General features: G+C 45.1%; 1 protein-coding gene across 1 annotated transcript in view; it reads left to right on the top strand.

Annotated features, from left to right (window-relative positions):
* Nucleotides 1–9,290: 9,290 nt before the first annotated feature.
* The window catches only part of LOC144683229 (lumican), a 52,009-nt gene continuing 33,915 nt past the window's right edge, over nt 9,291–27,384 (top strand). Inside the window, exons 1-2 of the mRNA XM_078546186.1 lie at nt 9,291–9,322; nt 14,515–15,196. Of these exons, the coding sequence (XP_078402312.1) occupies nt 14,560–15,196 (637 nt within the window). The 5' untranslated portion in view covers nt 9,291–9,322; nt 14,515–14,559. The remainder of the gene's footprint in view (nt 9,323–14,514; nt 15,197–27,384) is intronic.

Below are 27,384 nucleotides of genomic sequence, written 5' to 3' on the forward strand. Positions count from 1 at the left end.
CCCTTCTGCCCCTCTCTTCCTCCTCAGAGGAGGTGTCACCAGCGGAGACCCCAATCCCCATCACCAGGGTAAGGGGAGGCTGTCTGATACCTGGAAGGGTCCACATGGTCTGAATCCTCCAGGGGCCTGGCAGACAGCAGTGAGTCCTGAAATAAAGCTGGGAAATGCTAACAATGAGCCCCGAGCAGAGATGAAGCTGCCAAGTACCAATAAGCAACCAGCAACAAACTATCTCCAAAACTCCTCACTACTCACACTGGCAATGCTGCTGACCCTTTTTATCCCACCTTTGGATGAGGTTTGTGAAAATGTTGGCTGGCTGCCTGCCCATTTTGCCTGTGCGATGAGCTGGAAATTGTACGGGCAACGTAAAATCACAGTCAATTTGACTGTTAAGGGCCTTAAATGGCTGCTTAATTAACGGAGAGCACTGTTCCGGCACACCGCGCACGCCTGCCGAGCGAAATATTGCGCAAGTGCGTGATGACGTCGGGATATTCGCCCAACTTCATCGCACACAATTTTATGGTTGATTGGGTCAGGCACGCGCCTGCCCACGGGACTTAAATATTCTGCCTCATGAAGCAGACAGATAATGAAAATTTGAGAGACTCAGCCACTGAGCTCAGACAAGTTAAGCTCGCACCTGAGAGAAGTCTGGCCAACAGTGAAGTCAAAAAGAAGGCAGAGATTAAAGCCTGTGTAAAAATAAAAGTGCATGTTCCAAGTGAGGGAGGTAATCTATTTGGGTCACTGGGTGGATTCACAGGGTCTCCACCCGGTTGAGGAGAAAGTGAAAACCATAAGGGAGGCACCTGTGCCGAAGAACGTCTCAGAGCTCAAATCATTCCTAGGAATGATCAACTATTATGGGTGGTTCTTACCCAATTCATCTACAGTGCTGCCCCCCTGCATTCTCTACTCAAAAAGAACCAACGTTGGTCTTGGGAGGCCCTAGAAAGAAGCTTTCATAAAGTTGAAACAATTCTTGCACTCGTCTAATCTATTAGTGCATTATGACCAGATGAAAGAATTGGTGCTGACATGTGACGCATCTCCCTACGGAGTGGGAGCTGTGCTCTCTCATCAGATGGACGACGACACGGAACGGCCAATAGATTACATATCAAGAACGTTCACCACAGCGGAAAAGGGATACTCGCAGATAGAAAAAGGTCTGTCCATTATCTTTGGTGTCAAGAAATTTCACCAGTACGTACACAGCCCCCATTTTGCAATTGTTTCAGTCCACAAGCCATTGCTAGGATTGTTTAGTGAGGACAAGGCTATATCGCCCATAGCCTCAGCAAGAGAACAACGATGGGCTTTAATTCTGACAGCATTTAAATACACTTTCGTATATAGGCCTGGCAATCAATTCGCAAACACCAATGCCCTTAGACATTTGCCTTTACAAGAAAATGATGAGCATGTCCCAGTTCCACAGGAACTTGTTTTACTGTGAAGTTTCTTTCCCCGCCTGTATGTGCTCGACAGGTCAGAGACTGGATAGGTCAGGACCCAGTCCGAACTCAAGTACGAGATCAAGTCCTACATGGTTGGTCACAGCAGCCCGTATCTGATTAAATGAAACTGTACTTCAACAGGGGACATGAAATAACCAACCAGGATGGCATCTCCTTGTGTATTAGAGATAGTTCTTCCAAAGGGAAGGGAGCCACTTTTAATTGAATTACACAGTGCCCATCCAGGGATTTCCTGAATGAAGACTATAGCATGCAGCTATCTATGGTGGCCTGGGATGGATGGTGAAATAGAGAGTTTAGTAAAGCTCTGTGTGCAATGTCAGCAACTGCAAAAGTTGCCAGTGACAGCACCATTACACCCTTGGGAGTGGCCAGGTAGACCCTGGGTGCAGTTACATTGACTACGTTAGACCTTTCCTGGGAATAATGTTTCTGCTCATTGTCGATGCCCATTCAAAATGGTTGGACGTATATGAGGTGAAGTCACCAATGTCGGCCACTACGATGGAGAAACTATGTCAGAGTCTTGCCATTCACGGACTACCAGAAGTAGTCATTTCTGATAACAGCACAGCATTTACTAGTGCTGACTTTTAAGTGTTTATCAGCCTCAATGGTATCACTCATGTGAAAACTGCACTGTACCCACCCTCCCTCAAACAGATTGGCCAAAAGGGCAGTTCAAACGTTCAAGACAGGCATGAAAAAGCTAACTGGTGATTCCTTGGCAACCAGGCCAGCACACTTTCCTTTTCCATTACAGGACCACCCCTCACACAACAACAGGTGTCACACCTGCGGAGTTATTGTTGAAACGCCGTCTCAGGACAAGATTGAGCTTAATAATGCCGAATTTAGAGGGGAAGGTGGAAAGGAGTCAGGGAAACCAGAAAACTAGACATAACCGGCATAGTCGCGAGAGGAAATTTACCGTGGGAGAGATGGTATAGGTGTAAAACTTTGGGGAAGGACCAAAGTGGTTACCAAGTGAAATAAGTGCAATGACTGGACCTCTATATTACCACGTGGAGGTGGAAGGCCAGATCATCCATAAACAGTTGGACCATTTAAGGAAGAGAGAGACAAATCAGCAAGATTTAATTCCACCAGTGACCATGACCGGGTCTGCGTTTCCTGTTGAGGATATTCAACCCAGGACAGACATGTCTGGTGACCCTGTAAGAGTTGAGGATACAGAAGTGCAAGTGCCCACTGAAGCACCTGATGTTCAGGCAACTGTGGAAAATGATGTTCCTGACAAAGAATCTGAAGTTGTGGAGCTGCGACATTCCACACATAGCAGGAAACCACCTGAAAGACTGAACTTGTAAATTCCTTACCCAGTGTAAATATTATGTTGTCCCAAAAAATATGCACTTGTAAATATAATATGTATAGCTGAGTTAAAGGGGGAGGAATGTAGTAATTATGGTTTTATTTGGTGTGTACCTTTAAGAATAATACTTGTAAAGGAAGATCACATGATCTGTTTACCAATAGGAGAGTAGTGCGGGCTACCTCAGAGTCTGTGCAGAGATGGGCCTAAATTTTCCGTTAGGCGGGTGGGCGGAGCTGAAGCTGACGTGGGATGTGCCGCCATTTTGCGCGGGCGGGCCAATTAAGGCCGGCCCAGCGCATTTCCCACCCCCGTGGAGAGCAGGAGTCTTAAATTTGTGGCGGGCGTGTACAGACCACCAGGTTCAATGGTGACCCGGCAGTCTGTATAAAGTCTCCTTTAGGCTGTTCACAATTACCAGCTACAGGTAGCACTGCAGGGAGTCTGCACAGCAGGTCAATGTGGAGGGAAGGCCAGAGGAGGAGGGCAGGCTGCAGGGTGTGGGCCAGTGGGGGGCCAATGTGCCCTTTCAGCCAGTGCGTCCCATATTACTCTGTCGAAAAGTTCCTCATCACTTATGGCACTCAACATAAACAAATACCACCAGGTTTGTTATCCCTCCGCCAAGGGGAAATGGTGCCTTCTGTCCACCCAGTCTATGCCCCTCATAATGTTATGAAGCTCAATAATGTCACCCCTCAATCTCCTGTGCTCCACAGCAAATTTCACCAGTGTTTGCTATGTTTCCTCATAACTCCAGCTCTCCAGGCCAGCATGCATCCAGGTCAGGAACCTCTGCATTCTCCCCACTCCAATGCCATCTCTCCCATGAAGCACTGATCACAAGTGAACGCAGAAGTGTAGATGTGGCCTCGACAGCGTTTTCTGCACTTGCAACATGACCTCCCTTTTCCTACATTCTATTCCTCGGCTAATAAAGGCAAGTCTGGCTTCGACCTTGTTAAACACCTTATGTTCCTGTTCTGCTACCTTAACGGGTCTGCCCAGCAAGGTCCCTGTAATCGTCGTGACTTCCCACAGTCCTACCATTACTCATGTATTCCCGTACCTTGTTTGTCCTGCCCAAGTGCATCACCTCAGACGTATCCATGTAACTTTCCATGTAGCATTCCTTAGGCCATCTGACCAGCCCATCTGCATCCGCCTGTAATGTTTGGGCCTCCTCCTGACTATTTGCCACCCCACCAATGTTCATCTCCTTAGGTTCTGGAAGGTTGAGCGCATTATGAGCCTGGGGGGGAAAGGGATGAAGAGTGTCACTGTGTGGACACTAACTGATCCACTGTCCTTGTTATTCATTTTAGCATCATCAGAGCCTGTCCAGCAGGAGGAACTGCAGATGCCCCCTCTCACACCTGAGGGGCCTGAACTGTCACCTGCATCACACCATTTCAGCGTGGCAGGTACCAGCGCAGATAAAAGCAAAAAACTGCGGATGCTGGAAATCCAAAACAAAAACAAAAATACCTGGAAAAACTCAGCAGGTCTGGCAGCATCTGCGGAGAGGAACACAGTTAACGTTTCAAGTCCGCATGACTCTTCAACAGAACTAAGTAAAAAAAAACAGCGCCGAGACTAGCACCTCGGTGGGAATTTGAACATCAGCTAGTGTCCCGGGGCACAGTGGAGAGGGCACTTCACAATCGCTGAAGGAGCTGGCAGAGACAGAGAGTGCCAATGGCACCAGCAGCCGGAGGATTGCAGGGGACCAGGCACATGCTGAGTCGGGCCGTGATGATGTGTCTCTGGAGTCGTCCACCACACAGCAGCTGCAGGAAATGCGGCCGGGTGCGCGGGAGCATCGGGGAGTGTTGCATGAGAGTGTGTTCTGCTTGGTCTCCGTGATGGAGGAGTCCACGCGGAGCATCAGTGATGCCATGAACCTCATGTCAGGGCGTCAGGCTTCCTCCATGGAGAGATTGGCGACTCTCCTGGAGAGTGGCTTCCAGCAGAATAACCAGCTTCTCCTGGGGTTACGCTTGGACCTGCAAACCCTCACAGCGCCAGTGACCACTGTTGGTGATTGGCAATGTGGGAGATGGTCTGGGCACCAAGTGTCACAGCTTGGTGCCCATCCATCTACGGTGAGCAGGGAGGTCCAAAACGACCTCACATTGGTGCACCAGCTGCCTGTCGTCTCTGTGAGCACCTCCCAGTGCGCTCCGGATGAGGGCAGCAGCTCCTCCGCCCCTCTGCTATTGACATTTGCATCCGTTGAGGCTGTGACAACTGGGGAGGTGCCAGTTCTGGAAATGGCCACTCCCTCCTAGGCAGGGCCAGCACAGGCTCCACGGGCCAGAGGACGTCCGCCAAGGTCATCGAGGCCAACAGGACAGCAGAGTCAGCAGGCTGGCTCAGGAGCCAGTCTGAGCGATGGGGTGGCGCCAAGACATAACACCCGGAAATGTAAACATAAGGCACGTCAGGCACTCCACGGGTTTCTCCCTAGTGTTTTAGTGTTGGCCCAAGATTAGGGAATTTATATTTTTTGACGTTGTATCAACATTAGGAATTAATTTTGTTGCACCATATGATGGATGAAAATAAAATCCAGATGTGTTACCATGGCTGAGGGTGTTTCCTTTGTGCTGCATTTGTCTGTTTCACAGACATCTCATGAGTGTTCGAGTGGACATTGATGTTTCTGTACTAAGCCCTTAGTTGCAGCTGATGAGGTGGAAGGTGTAGCACCTAAGTGCCACGTGACAATTCAGGCAATGCTGGTCCTGCTGATCCATGTGTGTGGAGTTGGCTGAAGGTTCTTTGGATTAAATTGGATTAAATTGTCCCGGGTGTCCCTGCCTCCTTGGTGTAGTAGTGGGTCAGCGTGCTGCCCCTCATCATCGCCCTGTGCTTCCTCATCCACTGAGCCACTGCTGGATTCATCATGTGCAGCCGCATCCACTGTGTCAAGGTCTTCATCGTCAACTGCATCCCCCCTTTCCAGCGCAAGTTTGTGCAGAGCGCAGCATGCTACCACTATCACAGAGACGCGATCTGGGGGGTACTGGAGTGCGCCCCCTGAGCGGTCCAGGCAACGGAAGCGCATCTTGAGAAGACCGATGGTTCTCTCCACCACAGCCCTTGTGGTGCCCTGGCTCCTATTGTACCCCTGCTCAGCTTCTGTTCTTGGATGGCGGAGAGGCGTCATGAGCCACCTTCTGAGGGGATAGCCCTTGTCACCCAGCAGCCATCCATCCAGCTGGGCTGGAACACTGAAGAGCCCCAGCACCTGGGAGTGTCTGAGGATGTAGGCGTCGTGGGAGCTGCCTGGGTACCTTGCACAGACTTGTAGAATCAGCATCCTGTGATCACACACTATCTGCACGTTCATGGAGTGGAAGCCCTTCCTGTTGACGAAGGCACCGGGCTTACCTGCTGGTGCCTTGATGGCCACATGTGTACAGTCTATAGCACCCTGGACACGGGGGAAACCAGCAATGGCCGCGAAGCCTCTGGCTCACTGTGCCTGACTTGCCTGGTCCCAGCGGAAGTGGATGAAGGTCAATGCCCGTCTGAACAGAGCGTCTGTGACCTGTTTGACACAAGTGTGGACAGCTGACTGGGAGACACCACAAAGATCATCCACTGAGCCCTGGAAGGAGCCAGAGGCATAGAAGTGGAGGGAAACTGTGAGCTTCAGAGCCGCAGGCATGGGGTGTCCACCCACACAGTTAGGGGAGATCTCAGGGCCAATCATCTGACAGATATAGTTGACTGTCTCCCTTGACAGATGGAGCCTCCTTCGGCACTGCACCTCAGACATATTGAGGTAGCTGCTTCGCCGCCTGTAAACCCTGGCAGCAGGATAGTGGCGTCTTCTGCTGCCCCTTCCACCTTGGACAACCTCTTGGCCCTGCGCCCCTTGTGCCTGCGCCTGGCCTCCCAAAGGTGGCTCCCCTGGAGGCTGATTGTCCACTCCTGGCCTCCTCCTTATTCTATCCCTCCCTTCCTCCTCAGAGGAGCTGTCTCCAGTGGAGATGTTAGAACCCATACCCAGGCTAAATGGAGGCCTCCGGAAAGCTGCAGGCCCGATAAAGATTCCTGTCTGCAGAGTGCTGAGCTGAAGCTTCAAAGTACAGAGAAAGCTATTGGAAATCGATCTGAACTGGTAACAATCACACAGGCAAGTTTAAAACACTTTCTGCATTAAATACTTCACATAAAACATGAACAACCCCTCTGAGCCCACATATCCCACCCGTGGATGAGGTTTGTTAAAAAATCACTTACCCGCCTGCCCGTTGTGCCCGTGCGCCGAGCCGAAGATCACACGGGCTCCTCAAAATCGGTGTCGATTGCTGAGTTAGCGGCCTTAACAAGGTCTTTAATTAATGGCGGGCACGCATCGCACTTCATTGTGCGCCCGCCCAGCTAAGTATCGCGATGGCGCGCGGTGATGTCGGGACACTCGCCCAATGTCACCGCGCATCATCTCATGCACGGACGTGCAGGGCCCACCACCCCCACGTCACCCTGAACATTCTGCCCATGGAGCTGGATTTGAAAGCACACGTGTAGTTGCTGCTGAGTATATTGTAAATAAACTTAATGTTTCCACCCAAGGAGTGTCTGCAGATCAACTCTAACATTAATAGTACAACTCGGCCACCCCACAACAACACTGTTTGCAGACTAGACAGCCCCAACATTTGTGCGCAGGCATAGGGACACGTGGTAGTGAGTTGGAAACCTGAAATCCTATGGGTAAGGAGGAAGGCCAGCATTCATTAGAATTTCATTCATGCTGTTTCCTGCTTGGCGGCCGGCCAGATTGAGAAGCCATAGAATCATAGAGTCACAGCAACACAGGAGGATAGCATGTGGGCCATTGAGTCCATGTTGGCTCTCTTTAGAACAATCCAGTCAGTCCCATTCCCCAATTCTATTCCTGTAGCCCTGCAAGGTTATTTCCCTCAAGTTCCCGTCCAATTTCCTTTCTGAATCATTGATCCTCTCCACGTTCACCATCCTCCTAGGCAGCGAATTCCATTCACTGCATAAAAAAGTTCTTCCTCGCATCACCCCTACATCTCTTGTTCAAAACCTTAAATCTGTGCCCCCTCGTCTTTCTACCATCAGGAACAGCTTTCCTTTGCCAATTTTATCTAAATCTGTCAAATTCTTGTAATCCTCTAACAATTCTCCCCTCCATCTCCTTTGCTCCAAGGGCAACTTTGCTCACATCCACCCTAAGGCATGGTGACCGGATCTGGATACAATGCCCAATTGTGGCTTAACCAGAGCTTTATAAAGGTTAAATATAACTTCTCTACTTTTGTGGGCTCTTAAAATTACTACAGAGGGGGTCGAGCAGAAGCAGTTATAAAAGATGCCCATGTAATCTCAAAGATTTTCACATAAAGTTCCTGCTGAGTGCATGGCATTGGCAACAGAGAGCATGGGACCATCGTAAGCACCACCCTTTTAATCTGAGTCACATTTAGCCAAAAAACAACTGCAACCACTTGCATTTATATAGTGCCTTTCATTGTTGCAAAGCATCCCAAGATGCTTCACGTCAGGATAATCAGATTAAAATTGACACTGGGACAAAGAAGGAGGCATTAGGACAGTTTGGTCAAAGAGGTAGATTTTAAGGAGTGTCTTAAAAGGAGAGAGAAAGAGAGAGGTTTAGGGATGCAATTCCAGAGATCAGGGCCTTAAAGCTGAAGGCATTGACCATCAGTGCAACGGTTTTCTTTATTCCTATTACTCCAACCATCTTAAAAAACATAAACAAAATCAGTTTGAGGCAGAGCCTCTGCTTCTGCCTCACTGCTATTCTTTGCTGTTCAAACTGTATATTATCTAAGCTAGAGCATGTACCATGCAGTAGTAATTTATATCAAGGGTTTCAAATTCAATCAAATTTTAAATTCTGCTTTAGCTTTGCATAGAGTTCATAGCACCAACTGAGCCCTTGCTATGTAGCTGCCTTGAAACACATTCTTAATATTATATTTTGGCAATTTAGTCCATGCACATCATAGTTATAACAAGGTATTTAGTAATATCTACATGAGTAAAATGTTCTCATTAAAACAGAATTATTGTATGGCGCTCTCTATCAATGACATTTTATGATCTAACCACACCCTTTTATAGCTCTGATCAGGGGCTAGTAAAACAATTTTGGACACTCTTCTGGGGGAAATTTGAGACAGTGATAGTTATTTAAGGTCATCCCTTGAACTGGAAACAAAATTGCATTCAGAGGGGTTAAACTCAATATTGTCATTCGTTCCATCTCCTTTAATACACATGCTTTACCGATTATGCATTGAAACCTGTTGAGGAAGTTTTATATTGCAGTATGATTAAACTCAGGGTTTGAGTTTGCTTTAAAACACACAGTTCCAAAACCCACTGACCGCTCAGAAAACTCTCCACAACCTTGCTCCCAATGAATATAAAGAGGAGAATTGAAACACACCTTTAATATCACATTGAACTCGAGATATTCTTTCGCCTGCAAGTAAGTACCTTTTATCTCCTTTATCGTCTACAATTTAAAAGATTTTGCTGAGATTTGTTGCATTGCTTGAATTCAAATTAATTCAAATCAGAAGGTTATGCTTATTTGCTAATTAATCTATCTTTGAAATAATTAATTGGAATACAATCAAAGGTCTTGGCAAATAAGAAATTGCACAGAGTAGAGTTTGACTTTGTAGTTTGAAATTCAAAGTCTCAAAATGCCAACGGGATGAATAATGCTTTGTTTTTTTGCAAAATATAATACATCATTACAGAACCTCCTCATTAGTTTGATGGAAAATGTAAGTCAGATTATGATCCCTCATACTGGAGAGCTTTTATGTGTAGATTGTAACCCTTGGCATGTAGGTACAGTTGAGAAAAACCTGTTTTAAATAAAGTTTCTTATTTTAATATTGAATCCTGAGATGAATCATCGTACACAGTAGAAAGAAAAGTGGGAGAAAAGCTAAAGACTGGCTCAATAAAACCCTATGATCCACTATTATCTTCAGTGAAGGGCACCGGATAAATTACATTGGTGCCCAGCAATTCTGCAGTGATTGGTTAAAGCAGCCTCTGTTTACTCAGGAACCTGATTAAATTGTTCCAATTTGAAACAGTACATGCAACCTTTTTACCCGCACTGTGTTAGATTGCAGTTAGAATTGATCTCTGATAATTATAGACAGATCTCTGAATTAATCCTTGCTCATTTAACATGTACTCTGTAAAGTTTATGAAGTGGTGAGTTTGGTTATTTCCATTAAGATAAAAATATGAATAATTGTGTTATTACTTATAACATCCCAATACTGTAAACACAAAAAGGTTTGGGTTAAATCCTACCTCTATTCTCACACAGCTGTACTATTGAAAACATGTGTGAAATCTTGAAGGTAGCAATGTTTTGAATTAGTCACAACTCTTTGAAGATTATTTTTAAATTGCTTGTAAAAAAAAACACAAAAACATCACTATTAAATCTGGCGTGATATTAAATTCAAAATAACTCAAAATTATAAGTTCCATATTGTGACAAGGTTGTGTAAATACAGGAGTTCTGGCTTCTGAAAGCAACTTAAAAATGTACTCGGAGATCAGCCAACAGCCATAGGCCTGGGATGTGATTTTACTCAATGCCCAATTATCTTAAGTAACCCTGTAAGACTGAAACTGAATGGTATCTGCCATGTTCAGACACCAGAGGAGCTCTAAAGCCACAGGTTCCGCTTTGAGATGCTAAATTAATTGTGTCTCAATTTCCTTTAATAAAAAGACCTTGATTGCAGTTTTGTAACTGGAATTACAGGAAGTGAGTAGCCCCGTTGTCGAGAGAGAAACTGAAAATGATGTAGGCTCTTAAATTTACATGAAGAGGAGTGGCAGAAAAGGGAATGTTTGAGGGGACCCAGAACTCTAGACTGAGGGATCCGCTTACGTGGTGCTGGGGAGGTTTTCTGCTTTCTTCTACTGCTGGAGAGAGATACACCCGGCTAGCACATGTTCGTGCAAGTGCATGGATTCATATTGGGCAGAGTCACCTCTCCTCAGGCCTATCATTTGTGCCCTTGGCTTTATCCACACAAACTGTGTCTGGATTAAAACAACCATTTTTCTGCTGGCTTTAAGACAAAGGCTGGCTCCTTAAAGAACCAAGGGCTAAAGTCCTTCAAAAACTTCAGGTAGCTGTAATTTGTTTGCCTAGGGAAACCTTTAACAAATCTTTAGGCCTACTCAGTCAGAGGTTTAAGCTGCATTGTGGTACTGAGAAAGTGCAGTACAAGGGAGGAAACTTTGGAAAAGTGCTCAAAGGAACGCATCAATATTAAAAGCTTTAGGTATATATTACATTGCACTGCACTCTATTAGTAAGAGGGCTCCTGGCATTACAATGTTACCAGTTACATAATCCCAGTCATTGCTATCCACAATAGCCCATCAATTAAATATCAGGTTTACTCTCTGACACATCAGGTCAACTTCACCTGAAAACTTGGACTGCAACCAGCAACTTAAACCCAGAAATAGTTTCAGAATATGGCTATTGTGATCCACCTGTTCCAGGCCCTCAGGCAGCTAAGCTTTCTCATATATTTCTCAAACCCAAACTCTTTGGATTTGAGATGTTGCTGGATCTACATATATATGATCGAGATTTCACAGCCTGGCAAAGGTACAGGATTCGCCACTGAACTCAGAGATAGCTGCCCACAAAGGTCTAGCGGTCTCTGTGGATTTCCCCTTTAAATACAAAGGATTACATATAATATAAGGCAGAAGGCCATTCGACTCAACCAGCCCATCCCCCGATGTTCAGCCTTTGCCATCAACATTTGATTTGGCACCAAGAGCTGAACTTTTGCCCCAATATCGGGGAGAATATAGAGGCAGGCATGAAATTTTGCACTGCCGGTTATTAGGCTGGCACCATCCTGCCCCGCCCCCCCATCCCCCATCCCCCATCCTCTCCCCTGGGTCGTTTTCCCAGAAGTGGGATTTGGGGGTGGGGACAGGACAGTCAGAAGGGCTACCCGCCCACAATTGGCAGGCAGCCAGTTGAAGTAACTTAATTGATCTCAATTGGCCATTTCCAGAGGCCGACTATACCCACCCACCCCCCCACGCCATCAGGAAGTAGGCCAGCTGCCTTAAGGTGGCAGTCCTCCCGCTAAGCAGGGTGCAAGCACTCCAGGCAGGCTTTGAGGCCCTCCCCACCTGCCTGACTGTAGCTGCAGCCACAGACTGACCTATGGAGGGGTTCCCACCACAACAGTGGCCTGGCTACTGAGGCCATTTTGTAATTGAGTGGCCTCAATTTGGAGACACCCTCTGTCCCTCAGCTAAACTGAAAACTGCTTCTACTGAGCAAAAGGGCCTTCTATTGGCACTCCAGCTTCAGGAGCCCATCCACTATACTTAACTGGATAACGATCCCACACAGTACAGGGTCCTGACCCCCGTTTGACGCTGATGTAGGGGCACCAATCCAAAACTCTGCTCCAAGTCAAGGGGGTCCCTTGGGTGGAATTTTACGCTAGCGGGATTTTATGGTCCCACTGAAGCCAATGGAGATTAGGATTGCTCGCCACATTTTATGGCCCCGTTCCTGCCATTATGGGGCCATAAAATTCCAGCCCAGGTATCTGGCACAGTGTTAACAGCCAATTACAGGGCGTATTCTCATAAACAGCAAACCTAGAGGTAAAAAGCATGGAATCCCTTCTCTTTACATTTTAAATTTTACAGATAACGATTTTATGAATAAACGGTTGGAACGTACACATTAAGGTAGAAATTAAAATATCATGAACTTTAAAAATAATTTTAAAATGTGAAATTCAAAATATTGAAGGAATTTGACATTCAACAAATATAAAATCACTCTTTTTGGGGTCAGTGAGAGCTTAGTCCGCTGTTAAAAGCCCAGTCACAACTCATTGGGGTGTAGCTTTTTCCAGGGTCATTACAGCGAGACTAATAGAGTCAACGTGGAGATTCTCATCAGTTCAGTGGTTTCTAATCGATTGCATCCAGGGATGGATCTCAAAAGTGGACCCTCTGGACAAGGGTAGAATCACCAACAGCAACTTCTGGAATTCTGTGTTTAATTGCATACGTGTGAACTCCAGAAGTTGTTGCCACTTTCAGAGGAGTAATGATGGTGGATGCTGGCCAATTCGCCACCATTATTATCAAAAAATCCCGGCCAGATAGACATTGGGATTGTGGTTGTTGCCAGAAAGTTAATGAGTAACTCTAGTATAAAAAAGGAACATAAACATTTGCATATACAATGTCCAAATTTCTCCTGCCAATTATCTTCATGTTTACAATGCTGTTAGAACCCGTCAATTCAGTTTGTCGCACTATTGTACATGGAAGGAAATAATTTGGCCCATTGAGTCTGTGCCAGCTCTCTGCAAGAGCAATTTAGTGAGTCCCACTCTGCCACTCTTTCCCCATAGCCCTGCAATTTTGCTCTTTCCAGGGGCTTGTCCAGCTCCTTTCTGAAATGAACCAGCCTCCACCAGTCTCTCAGGCAGTACCCTGGCCAAACCCTAACCACTCGCTGCATAAAAAAAAAGTATTTCCTCATGTTGCAATATATTCTACACAATCCTGGGCGCTCCGCTGATGGTTCAGTCAGTTTATCCAGTAAGCAGCTGATCTATAAACAAGCAGGATAACCTTTGGTTCCATCCCAAGTCTGCACTGAGTTTTGTCAGCCCATGCGATGACAGAGATGTTTCAACTGGTTTGGACGAGTGAGGGGAAAATCGTTCTGGATTGATATCCAGTGACCCATGCTATAATGATAACTATGTGGATGTCAGTTGAGGACAGCAGCCTCTCGTGGCCCATATGACCAAAGCAATCTACTGACACTCCCAATGAAAGCTCCCAAATAAACAAAGGTGACTTGAGACAGCTGCTGCACAGCAACCAACAGTCTCAGAATCCATATCCCAGGAGGGAATGGGAAAAATAAATATAGTTGTGATTTAGCCTTGGCTTTCTAAATAAAGACACAGAGTACGAAAGCAAAGAAGTTCTTCTAAACATTTACAAAACACTGGTTACATCCCAGCTGGGGTATTGAGTTCAAATTTGGGCACCACACTTTCGTAAGGGTGTCAAGAACTTGGAGAGGGTTCAGAAGAAATTTACTATAATGGTGCCGCAGGTGAAAGGTTTCAGGTACGTGGAGAGACTGGAGACACAAGGCTTGATCTCCTTAGAGCAGCAGTGAAGGTTAAAGGGGGCATTTGATAGGGGTGTTCAAAATTGTGATCGGTTTTGATAAGAGTAAATTAGGAGAAACGTGATTCCAGTGGTAGAAGGCACAGATTTAAGGTGATTGGCAATAGAACTAGAGGTGATATGAAGCATAAAATAATGTGCACAGTGAGTTGTTACAATCTGGAATGCACTGCCTGAGAGAGTGGTGAAATCGGATTCAATAACAATTTTCATAAAGGAAATTGGATAAATACCTAAAGGGGAAACGTTTACAGGGCTGGAGAGAATGAACAGAGGAATAGACCTAATTTGAAAGATCTTTCAAAAAACTAACATCAGCACAATGGGCCGAATGGTTTCCTTCTGTGCTGCATCATTTTCTGATTCTACGTCGCAAAATATTTTTATAATAGTTGCATAAAAGTAAACAGCATTTCTCCTTTGCAGAATTACAATATCTCCAACCACCTCTTCCAAGGACCTGTTGAACCCATGCCTTTTATAGAAATGGATGTCAGATTTGTCCACACCCTCATAGCTTTAGTCTCCACTGAAACTTGTGCAGGTGACTATCTTGACTATGGTGGGATGCCAGTTTTGTTTAGCGATGAAGAGGGCGATCCCACGGTGTTGTCACTCAGTGGAAGAATTACTTCCGACTTCTTCAGATACTTTGGTTTTGAAGATTGTCCTTCAGAGTGTGACTGCCTGATCCATTGGCCCACTGCATTGTATTGCGATAACAGGGCACTGCCGCATGTACCACTGATGTTGCCATTTAGAACCCAGCACCTGTACGTTCAAGGCAATTGCATCCAACGCCTCCCTGCAGGGATTTTCAAGAACACAACTGCCCTAAAATGGATGATCTTGGACAGAAACAAAATTAGAAGTAAGAATATTGGAAAAGGCGTGTTTAGCAATCTTAACCAACTTGAAAATCTGTACATGAATTACAATAACTTGATAGAGATACCTGCACCATTGCCTAGCAGCTTAAAGCAGCTGAGACTGGCACACAACAGAATTACAAAACTCTCCCGAGAACCGTTCGAAAACCTGGAGAACTTAGTGATGTTGTTGCTTCGTGGCAATCGACTGACAACGATCAATGGAGGGGATATGAAAGGTGAAGTTAATTTGTTTAACATTAATTTATCACAGAGCTTACTTCATGCTTGATAAAATGTGAGAGGTTGTATTCACGAGCAAATGGATTTTTCCAACAAAAATTGCTCTTAAAATTGCTCTCATCAAAAAGTGACTCTCTTATTGCTGTTGATTAATTAAAGTGAATTAGTTAAGCAATAAATTTTAAATAGAATGCAACAAAAACAGCTTGTAGCATCTTTATCAGATTTAAACATCTGAAAGCACAGTACATGGGGCATTTAAAACAAGCTAGGAGACCGAGCTACACAAGGAGATGTCAGGGCAGGATGACAAAAAGCTTGGTTGAAGAGGTACATTTTAAGGTACTTCTTGAAGGAAGGGAGGTAAAGAGGCAGAGAGGTTTAGCCACGGAATTCCAGGGCTAAGTGCTTTAGCAGCTGCTCCATGGGTGGAGCAATTAAAATCAGGGATGCTGAAAAGGCCGGAATTAGAGGAGCTCAGATATCTCGGAGGATTGTGGGAAGATTAAAGAGATAGGGAGGGGCAAGGCCATTTAGGAATTTGAAAACAAGGATGAGGGTTTTTTTTAGAAACTGAGGCATCGCTTAACCGGGAGCCAGTGTAGGTCAGCGATCACAGGGTTAATCGGTGATCAGGACTTGGTGCAATTTAGGACATGAGGAGCAGTGTTTTAGATTACCTCAAATTTAGAGAGGGTAGGGTGTGGAAAGCCAACCAGGAGTGCCCTGTAAAATACAGGCATTCGTAAATCAAACATCGTTTAGGCATCTAAGAGGTAAACTAATTGCAAAAATGCTATAATCAAGCACCAAACAACCTCACAGGATCTGAATGGCACACAAATTTAACACTCGTCACCATCACTCCACACACAAACCAAATACATTTTTAAAAATGACAGCAGTGCAGCTTGGAGCTGGTGAGTTGATTAAGTAGACTGGGAAAGGACAGAATAGTATTGCAGCCATAGTGAGAGACCCTAGCAAATCTTCTATAACACAGACAGAGCGATGGAATTGTAACAGCAAAGGCAAAAGTACAAGATGGCTGAATTCAACTGAACATAAATCTGTGACATTCTGAAATGCTGTAAGACCTTGTTGACATAGTTCATCGTGATCCAACTATACTACCTTTACATTTTCTGGAGCACACAACAGTTTCTTCGATGTTCTTCTTGCACGTGTCAGTGAATTCAAATGACACTATAACTAATTCTCTGCCTGTGAATCTTGTGCATTTTGAATCAACATCAGTCTCTTCCACTCTACCTGTTTATGGTTTGCTGCTTTGTCTCTTTCCATTCAGTAGTACATTCTAGAAGGTTCTTCTTTGCTGTACTGTACTTGACTAGGTTATTCTTGGCTTTCCGTTTCATCAGAGGACCAATTCAGTGCACACTAGGGTATTCTGCATTCTTGGCAAGTGACGACCAATCAAGGAGCTTCTGGTTCACGAATTGGCTTACTAATAGCAGCTTTGTTCTTTTCCTGACTTCTCACTCTCACAGATTATCCATACAGCTGATGTTGAGTATTTTGAAGAGATAATTGTTGCCAAAAATGTGAAGATTTTCTACATAGACTTTATCATTCTCCAGAATTCAGTGCCATATAGCCAAGTGGATAACATGTTGATATTATATAATTTGATCTTTGTTTTGCGGTACAGTTTGCTATTTCTGCAAACATTATTTAATTTGTCAAAAGTGGTACCGTTTTGCCAACTTTAGCTGTTGACTGTCTTCCAGTATTACATTGCTACATATGGTACACAATAGATGGAGGTCTATGTTCTATCCCTCTAAGCTTACTGTTAAAATTAGTAGCATCCGCTCCAACTGTCATGACTTTCTTTCTCCTGAGATATTTTTAGTTCAACTCGTTACCCAATTTTTTTTGATACATTTCTGGCAATTGTGCTATACCAACCACAAAATCTGTAACACTTGTTCCATCATAACTGCTTGTTCCATCATTTCTCTGCTTACGCACATCATCTGGTCTCTGGCCACTTGAAATGTCAGACTCATGAGACACATCACTACTTCACTTTTAATAACCCCTTTTTTCCACCTTAACAAATTATTCCACTCCAATGTAGGGTTCCGAATGACACTTCCCTTTCTGAGGAAATCTATAGTAGTGTAGAATTACTATAGTGTAATCATTCTAGGGTATGAAAGAGTTCTAAAAATAGATGTTAATAATGAAGCTGATATGCTATTTATTCTTAGTTTTGCTAAGTTCTGAAAAATTTCGATGATGTGACTCTGAGTTGATTATTGAACAACGAGGCAGGTTACAGGCAAGAAAATCACTTTAGGCTACTGGGAACACACATGGAGCTAAAGAAAATTAATGTTTAGAATCAGATGGCTTTTTCAGCACATTAATATAACTAGGATTACAGGTCATTGTCCGAATGGAGCCTGTGAACCAAACAATGTTAGACCTGTTCATTTACAACTAGTTTCCATTTCAATTTTCCTATTTTCATTTTCTTCCTATCTTTTCTAAAGGGAGTGACTTATGCTAAATCTTAATTCCAACAGCAGCAGTAGCTCTCCAGAATCTTGTCTAAATAAGACCATAAGACATAGGAGCAGAAATTAGGCCATTCGGCCCATCGAGTCTGCTCCGCCATTCAATCATGGCTAATAAGTTTCTCAACCCCATTCTCCCGCCTTCTCCCCATAACCTTTGATCTCCTTACCAATCAAGAACCTACCTATCTCGGTCTTAAATACACTCAATGACCTGGCCTCCACAGCCTTCTGTGGCAATGAATTCCATAGATTCACCACTCTCTGGCTAAAGAAGTTTCTCCTCATCTCTGTTCTAAAAGGTCTTCCCTTTACTCTGAGGCTGTGCCCTCGGGTCCTAGTCTCTCCTACTAATGGAAACATCTTCCCCACGTCCACTCTATCCAGGCATTTCAGTATTCTGTAAATTTCAATCAGATCCCCCGTCATCCTTCTAAACTCCATCGAGTATAGACCCAGACTCCTCAAACGTTCCTCATATGTTAAGCCTTTCATTCCTGGGATCGTTCTCGTGAACCTCCTCTGGACCCTCTCCAGGGCCAGCACATCCTTCCTGAGATACGGAGCCCAAAATTGCTCACAATATTCTAAATGACCACTCTATATGTGGAAGACTAGATAGTGAGTGTCTGCTGGCTACCCAAATTTGGAGAATATAGTGATTTGAGCCTGTCCTTATCACATGTATCGGCACAGGCTTGTAGTAAATGTCATCAAGAGTGGGAACCATTGATGATTTTGTTTTGACAGTGTGGCTTTGCCATAGCACTCTCGGCTGAGTCACAAGGTTATAGGTTCAAACACTACTCTAGGACTTGGTTAGGTAATGTAACCTGACACTTTAATATAGTACCGAGGGGCTGTTGCTTTGTCAGAGGTGCTATGTTCTGGATAAGATCTCTCTAGGTGGAAATAGAAAATCCAACAGCACTAAGATAAAAATAAAATACTGCAGATGTTCAAAATCTGAAACAAAAACAGAAAATGCTGGAAAAACTCAACAGGTCTAACAGCATCTGTGGAGAGAAAAACAGAGCTAACGTTTCGAGTCTGTGTGATTCTTCAGAGCTCCAACTGTCATGACTTTCTTTCTCCTGAGATATTTTTAGTTCAACTCGTTACCCAATTTGTTAATGACATCTGTTTTTTTTGATACATTTTTGGCAATTGTGCTATACCAACCACAAAATCTGTAACACCCAGTGCTTGTTCCATCATTTCTCTGCTTATGCACATCATCTGGTCTCTGGCCACTTGAAATGTCAGACTCATGAGACACATCACTACTTCACTTTTAATAACCCCTTTTTTCCACCTTAACAAATTATTCCACTCCAATGTAGGGTTCCGAATGACACTTTCCTTTCTGAGGAAATCTATAGTAGTGTAGAATTACTATAGTGTAATCATTCTAGGGTATGAAAGAGTGCTAAAAATAGATGTTAATAATGAAGTTGATATGCTATTTATTCTTAGTTTTGCTAAGTTCTGAAAAATTTCGATGATGTGACTCTGAGTTGATTATTGAACAACGAGGCAGGTTACAGGCAAGAAAATCACTTTAGGCTACTGGGAACACACATGGAGCTAAAGAAAATTAATGTTTAGAATTAGATGGCTTTTTCAGCACATTAATATAACTAGGATTACAGGTCATTGTCCGAATGGAGCCTGTGAACCAAACAACGTTAGATCTGTTCATTTACAACTAGTTTCCATTTCAATTTTCCTATTTTCATTTTCTTCCTATCTTTTCTAAAGGGAGTGACTTATGCTAAATCTTAATTCCAACAGCAGCAGTAGCTCTCCAGAATCTTGTCTAAATGACCACTCTATATGTAGAAGACTAGCTAGTGAGTGTCTGCTGGCTACCCAAATTTGGAGAATATAGTGATTTGAGCCTGTCCTTATCACATGTATCGGCACAGGCTTGTAGTAAATGTCATCAAGAGTGGGACGCATTGATGATTTTGTTTTGACAGTGTGGCTTTGCCATAGTACTCTTGGCTGAGTCACAAGGTTATGGGTTCAAACACTACTCTAGGACTTGGTTAGGTAATGTAACCTGACACTTTAATATAGTACTGAGGGGCTGTTGCTTTGTCAGAGGTGCTATGTTCTGGATAAGATCTCTCTAGGTGGAAATAGAAAATCCAACAGCACTAAGATAAAAATAAAATACTGCAGATGTTCAAAATCTGAAACAAAAACAGAAAATGCTGGAAAAACTTAACAGGTCTAACAGCATCTGTGGAGAGAAAAACAGAGCTAACATTTCAAGTCTGTGTGATTCTTCAGAGCCGCTCTGAAGAAGAGTCACATGGACTCAAAACATTAACTGTGTTTTTCTCCCCACAGATGCTGTTAGACCTGTTGAGTTTTTCCAGCATTTTCTGTTTTTCTTCAAATCCAACAGCATTATCTGATGAAGGGCAGAGGATTATCTACTGATGTTCAATCCAACATTTATTCCTCTATCAGTTAAATAGCTTAACTTTGCTTTTTATTACCACTGCTGTTTATCAGGCCTTTTGGTGTACAAATTGGCTGCTCAAATATCGACATAACAATGGTGGCTACACTTGAAAGAAAATTATTAATCCATTGATTTTAAAGAGCTTTGGGATGTGCAGAAGCTTGATAAGGCGTTCCATTAATGCAAGCTTTATCTTTCATTTCTTCCTACTCTAATGGTACTGAGGCTTGCAGCATTGCAGTGGCTGCCCGAATGATTTTGGGTAACCAGGGAGTAGAATCAAAGATCTCCTTGGTCTGCATAGTTTAATGTCATACTTTGAGCCCCAGGGGACTAGATATTTGATTGACATTTCTAAAAGCAAAGCACACAATTTCAGTACTTTGAAGCAAGATAACTGTACAGGGAAACCCCATCACTACTTGGTATTTACCAATGATATCCCACACCCCATGAATGAACTTTAAATTCAACTGTACAATTGTTTCCTTTTTGAAAGGTAATTAGGTTGGAGCCTCAGAGGGTTTATCTATTGAATGGATGAGCCTTACAAGGAAAGAAGATCCCAGTTCCGATTACTGGTTTGTGCTGCGTAGGCTAATCTCCATGGCAATGGTAAGGATACTAACTGGCATCAAAACAACAGGATTGGAAGTGGGACATTGTCCAGGATTCCCGCTTCAGATAATTATCCAACAAACTGTGACGGAAAGGCATAAAACATCAAGGGCAGAATTTTACAGTCCGCGGGCGCGCACCTGACCCGATCGGGCGTAAAATAATGTGTGATGACATCGGGCGAGCATCCCGGCGTCATTGTGCACTCACACAATGTTTCGGTCAGCGGGCACGTGCTAGAGTCATCAGCCTCTGAGCCCCTCACCCTCATCACCACAAATGGAACAACTGGCCAATGAATGATGCTGGAGGGAGAATTATGTGTGGCAGGGCCTTACATAGCCTTGTGCAAGCCTCTCCCACACAAACAGATCCTTCACGTATCACACTCACCTCAAGGTCCTGAGCATTTTGAATGCTGCCTGCTGGGGTTCACTTTCAGTTGTCTATCTGAGTTGACCTGCATCTCCACCCACCCCCTGATCACACCCCCGTGCAGCACCTGATCTCACCCACCACAACCGTCGTTTCACTTTCGATTTGGACAACATGGTCTGGAGCTGCTTTTTCATCAGCTCCCCCAACTTTTCCCCTCCTCAGTCACCCATTTCCTTTCCCCCATCACGGGTGACTCCCCTGGCATCACCTTCCACCTCCCCTCCATGACTTACCAGCCACAACACTTTTCCTTCAGGGATGTCCAGGTGAATGTGCACATTCCCTTCCTTCCGGAAAATCCCACCCCCATCACAACTCACCCCCCCGACCTCCTCCTTCCCACCCCCAGGGTCCGTGTCTGCCTCCGAGCCCCCACCAACCATCCTTTCTACCTCTACCATCGAATCCTCGCCCTCCCACCCTACCGCCTCACTCTGCCCTCGGTCATTCTCATCATACCCTCATACCACACCCACCCTCTGCTTGCTCCACAGGAGGCAGTCATGAACCAATCAGACCCCTCCCTTGCACATTCACCTGGACATACACCATTCCAGACCCCTTCCCCCTCCAGACCCCTTCCCTCCTGGAACCCCTTCCCCCCGGAACCCTTTCTGCCCTCCCTTTGTCCTCCCACACCCCCAGGCTCCACCCCACCCTGGCTCAGTCCCTCCCCCTTCCTGACTCCCTCAGACACCCTCACTCCTCCCTCCATCTTTACTCCTTGCCCATTCCCGACTCCTTTGTTCACCCTTACTTCTTCCTCCACCCTTACTCCCTACCCTGGCCATACTCCTTCCTCCCCTCAGACTCCCTCCCCTCTCTGCACTCCTTCCTCCCTCTGGACTCATTCTTCTCTCCATATTCTTTGCCCCCCTCCGACCTCCTTCCTTTATACATTCCACCTCCCTTACACCTACCTCTCCAGGTGCCACCTTCTCCCCCGTTCCCCGCTCCACATCCCCGTACTCCCTCCATCCCCAACCTCACCCCACTGACACCTTCATTCCCCCCTCCCAACTTTACCCCGCAACCACTGACACCTCTTCCTCTCCCAGTCGATTCTGGACCTTTCTCTCCCACCCCCTCGACCATCATCCGTTGTGAGCATCAACGTTGACTTTCCAAATTCCATGAGCTGCTTCGCAGCACAGCCATGTCCATAAGAACCCACCCAGCATGGCATGGACATTCCTCTAGGATCCCATTGCTGTTGGGCTCCAGCATCTTCTGCTCCTCAGATGTCGGTGATGTGAGCAAGGCCCTGGCGGTAATTCTCAACTTTTGCATGTCACAGTTGTCAAGATGTGTTCTGCACTGGCGTGTTTTCCCACCGACGTGGGTGGACGGTCCAGCATGGGGGTGGGGATGAGTCCGGCGAGCTGGCCTTATGCTGATGTATTACAATGAGGTGCCTGATGTCCGATGGTGGGGAACACAGCCCACCATTGCCGGGTGGAGCGGGCAATCGCTAACTGGTTTCATGATGTCATGAAACCAATTTTTGGCCTTCTCACCATATTGTCCATTCACGCCACCAAACACAAGAAATCCCAGCCAGAACTAATGTTTCAAATCCAATATGACTCTTCTTCAGAACTGAAGAGAGGCAGAAATGTAATGGGTTTTATGCCAAATAAGAGGAGAGGGTCAGATGGAGCAAAAGGGAAGATCAGGGATAGGTTAGAGGGCAGGAGGGATTAAATTACAAAGATGTCATGGAACAAAATGCAAAGAGAATGGGAATGGTAGTAGGGAAGGAACAAAGTATTGGCTCAGAGTAGGTGTTAATAGCAGAATGAATTTCAGCACTGTGTGAAAGGAAAGCATGAGAACACTGGCACCAGGGGAAAGAAATACAAAATGGTGGACAGAGTTCATGGTCGGAAGTTGTTGAACCCAAAGTCTGGAAGGCTGCAAAGTGTCTAGTCGGAAGTTCCTCAAGTTTGCACTGGAACATTGCAGCAGGCTGAGGACAGAAATATGAGCATTAGAGCAGGGTGGTGAATTGAAATGGCAAGTAACCGGAAGGTCAGGATCATGCTTGTGGATTGAGTGAAAGCACACTCTGAAAAGCAGCCACCCAGTCTGCATTTGGTCTCCCCAATGTAGACGAGATGGAATTTTTGAGCAGCAAGTACAGGAGACTAAGTTAAAAGAAGTACAAGTAAATCAATGTTTTATGGGACTGTACCGAACAAAGAGACAACATCTTCAGGTTAGGGGTAAGGGAGAGCCAATTAAAAAAGAGAATGGGATGCTTTGTTCATAGGAGTTCAAAAATGTTCAGTTTCAACATATGTAGCTTTCATAAAGGTGAATAAGTGTTAAAAGCTCCAGAGAAGTAAGTCCAGTTATGGGCAGGATTTTTCGATTGACTTCTGAACCTCACCATCAGGTTTAAATGGGGGTCAGAAGCCCGCACGGTGTGGGAAACCCATGAGCTTCCCTGAATTGGCCAATTATTGGCCAGAGGGTGAGTACACTGTCCAACTGAAGTTGGCTGGTGGGCTCTCAAAGCCATAGGGCATCCAGAGGCCTTCCATTTTGAAGGCAGCAGTGTTATGCCACAGCGCGTAAGTGGAGAGAGAGGGCACCGCAAAACAGAGGTTTCCTCTCTCCAACACTTTCAAAGTTGAAGTTAAAAATAGATTCAGCAGCCTGACCACCATTATGGGGGTGGTATGGGGGTTAAGGGGAGAGCGTCTCCACAGGGTGGCCTTTGTCTGTTTCTGAAACCAGGCAGGTAGAGAGCCTGGCTAGAACACTGGCCCTCAATCCTGCTGCTGAGAGTCCACCACCAGGCAGCTAAGCAGGGCTCAAGAGCAGTGGTGTGTTGTTGCCAGGGTATACTGGAACGCCATTTTGGCACCTTCTATTTAAAGCAGACTTATCCGGCTCAATGCAGCCTGGACTTGCTGGACATTCAAATGACTTACAGCTGAAAAATGCTGTGAAGCTGCTCATCCAATCACAGGGGCTGGTTCATCCCTACGTTTGCTGCTGATAGGTTCAAATGAGCCTATCAGCAGCAAATGCAGAGAGAAGCCAGCCTGTGATTGGATGAACAACAAAGAGTGGGAAGATAAGTTTTGAAAGTGAGTTCCAGGGCGCAGAGCACGAGGCAGCTAGAGCGGCGGGGAGGCTGAGTGGAGTATGAGGCAGTCAGGTCAGTGGGGCCCAAGGGAACCTGAGCGGAATGCGAGGCAGCTGGAGTATTGGGACCCACCGGCATTAGTGTTTATGTTTCACACAAGCCTCCTCCCACCCTTCTTGATCACACTATCAGGGTAACCTTCAGCTTCTTTCATCCTCATGTGTTTATCAAGTTCCTTGAATGGATACTAGAATCATGGAATAGCTACAGCACAGAAGAAGGTCATTCAACACATTGTCTCTGTGTCAGTTTTCTGCAAAAGCAAATCAGCTAGTCCCACACCCCGACCTTTTCCCTGTTGCCCTGTAAAATTTTTTCTCTTCAGATAATTGTCCAGTTCCCTTTTGAAAACTGTAATTGAATCTGTCTCCACCATACGCTCAGGCGGTGCATTCCAGATCCAAACCACTTGTTGCATAAAGAAGATTTTCCCCATGTTGCCTCTGGCTCTTTTGTTATTCACCTTAAGGTTCTTGACCTTCTGCCAGTGGGAATGGTTTCTCCCCATTTACTCTATCCAGACCCCTTATGATTTTGAACACATCTAACAAATCTCTCAACTTTCTCTTCTCCAAGGAGAACAGCCTCAGCTTCACCGATAAATCCCATATAACTGAAGTTTCTCATCCTCAGAACCATTCTCGTAAACCTTTTCTGCACCCTTTCTAAAGCCTTCACATCCTTCCCGTTGAGACTGAACCAATGTTTTATGAAGGTTCATAACTTACTTGCTTTTGTACTCTGTGCCCCTATTTATAAACCCCAGGATTCAGTATAATTTATTAACTGCTTTCCCGGCCTGCCCTTTCACGTTCAATGATTTATGCACATTTACACCCAGGTCCCTCTGATCCAGCATCTCCTTTAGAATTGTGCCCTTTATTTTATGTCACCTCTTCTTGTTCCTCTGGCCAAAATGGATCACTTCACACTTCTGTGCATTAAATTTCATCTGCCACATGTCTGCCAACTCCACCAGCTTGTCTAGATCCTTTTGAAGTCTATCACTATCCTCCTCACAGTTCACAATACTTCAAAGTCTTGCACCATCTTCAAATTGTGAAATTGTGCCTTGTACACCCAGGTCTAGGTTATAAATCATGAAAAGCAGTAGTCCCTCTATATACCATCCCCTACTCAGAAGTAAGTAATTCCTGTTTTTAATAGGCTTGGATTAAATAATTAAACTGTTGCATAATGAAATTCTAGCTATGCTAAAGGCTATGATTCAAAACACCACTTGGTTCGAAATAAAATGTCTACCGGTACAAATGTTTTTCACTTACAAAGCATAGTTTTACTGACGTTTGGGGACTCAAATGAGTAATACATAGGAAAACAATGTAATGGTAGATTTAGAAATGTTATGGCCAACACATTTTCTTAGAGCTCCTGTACCTCAAAATTTGGCACCACACCACTGCTCAAGAGAGAGGGGTGCACACAGTGCGAATCCCCAGGGTCTGTGCCTTCCAGGGGGCCGGGCTCGGGCGACAGCAACCCTCTCTCAAGTGGCCGCCTCACACCTCAATGTGCTCACAAACAAGTGGTGGGTGCTCAGCGCCGTGATAAAGCTCCAGCGCTCGATATCAGATTGCCCTGAAGCGAGAGCCTGGATCTGTGCAGCTTTATGTTTTGACAGCTAGGGTGCATTCTGGGCAATGTAGTCCGGGACCACGCTTGGCCCCGCTTCACCCCCCACCCTCCCCCCACCCCCTCCTTCCCTTGCAGGCACCAGCCCTCTGAAGGACACAGTGTGCTATTTTCAGAGCATGCTGCCCCCCCATGGGCAACTCCTGAACTGTCTTCACCCATGCTTGCAAAGTGAAGATGCGGGGAAGTCATGTGAGTTTTTAAGTTTCCTATTTCCCTCCTGTACAATTTCCTCGGATTTATTACAATAATTTTAGCACTATCCGAGTTGTTTTACTCATGCTTGACAGGTTACACATAACTAATGGCGATTACCATTGAATCAGTGATCTTTTATTACTCTCCTGCTCTCACTCTATGAATTGCTGTTTGGTTAAAATCATGATTACTGCCATAAGTCATGTTAAAATCACTGCACTATGAATTTCATCATTATGTCCGTACATTTCTTAATTACTAACTTTCTATATGATTTGTAAAATCATTTTCTCTGCTTTGACTACTGAAGTGAAATGCCATTGCTATATACATATGATATACATGGAATGCTCTTAGCAACTATATTTCCAGTTCAATTTAACTCCTCTCTAAATTACTTTTTAATTCGAACTGCCCATTTGCACACTTCATTTCAAAACAAAATAAAACCAAAACCAAAATCAAAAATAAATTGCCTCTCGATGGTGTGGCCCGGAGCCAGACCTGTCGCATTCCAACCTCCTCCCTCTCAATGCTGTGGCATGACTTTGAATGTGAATGAGCGTGAGTGAGTGTGAGTGTGAATGAGTGTGAGCGAGTGTGAGTGTGAACATGTGTCGGTGTGAGTGAGTGTGAGTGTGAATGAGTGCCGGTGTGAGTGAGTGTGAGTGTGAATGAGTGCCGGTGTGAGTGAGTGTGAGTGTGAATGAGTGTGAGTGTGAATGAGTGTGGGCGAGTGTGAGTGTGAACGAGTGCCGGTGTGAGTGAGTGTGAGTGTGAATGAGTGTGAGTGTGAATGAGTGTGAGCGAGTGTGAGTGTGAACAAGTGCCGGTGTGAGTGAGTGTGAGTGTGAATGAGTGTGAGTGTGAATGAGTGTTAGCGAGTCTGAGTGTGAACGAGTGCCGGTGTGAGTGAGTGTGAGTGTGAATGAGTGCCGGTGTGAGTGAGTGTGAGTGTGAATGAGTGCCGGTGTGAGTGAGTGTGAGTGTGAATGAGTGCCGGTGTGAGTGAGTGTGAGTGTGAATGAGTGCCGGTGTGAGTGAGTGTGAGTGTGAATGAGTGCAGGTGTGAGTGAGTGTGAGTGTGAATGAGTGTGA

The sequence above is a fragment of the Cetorhinus maximus genome, chromosome 8 (genome assembly GCF_964194155.1).
Source record: "Cetorhinus maximus chromosome 8, sCetMax3.hap1.1, whole genome shotgun sequence".
NCBI lineage: Eukaryota > Metazoa > Chordata > Chondrichthyes > Lamniformes > Cetorhinidae > Cetorhinus > Cetorhinus maximus.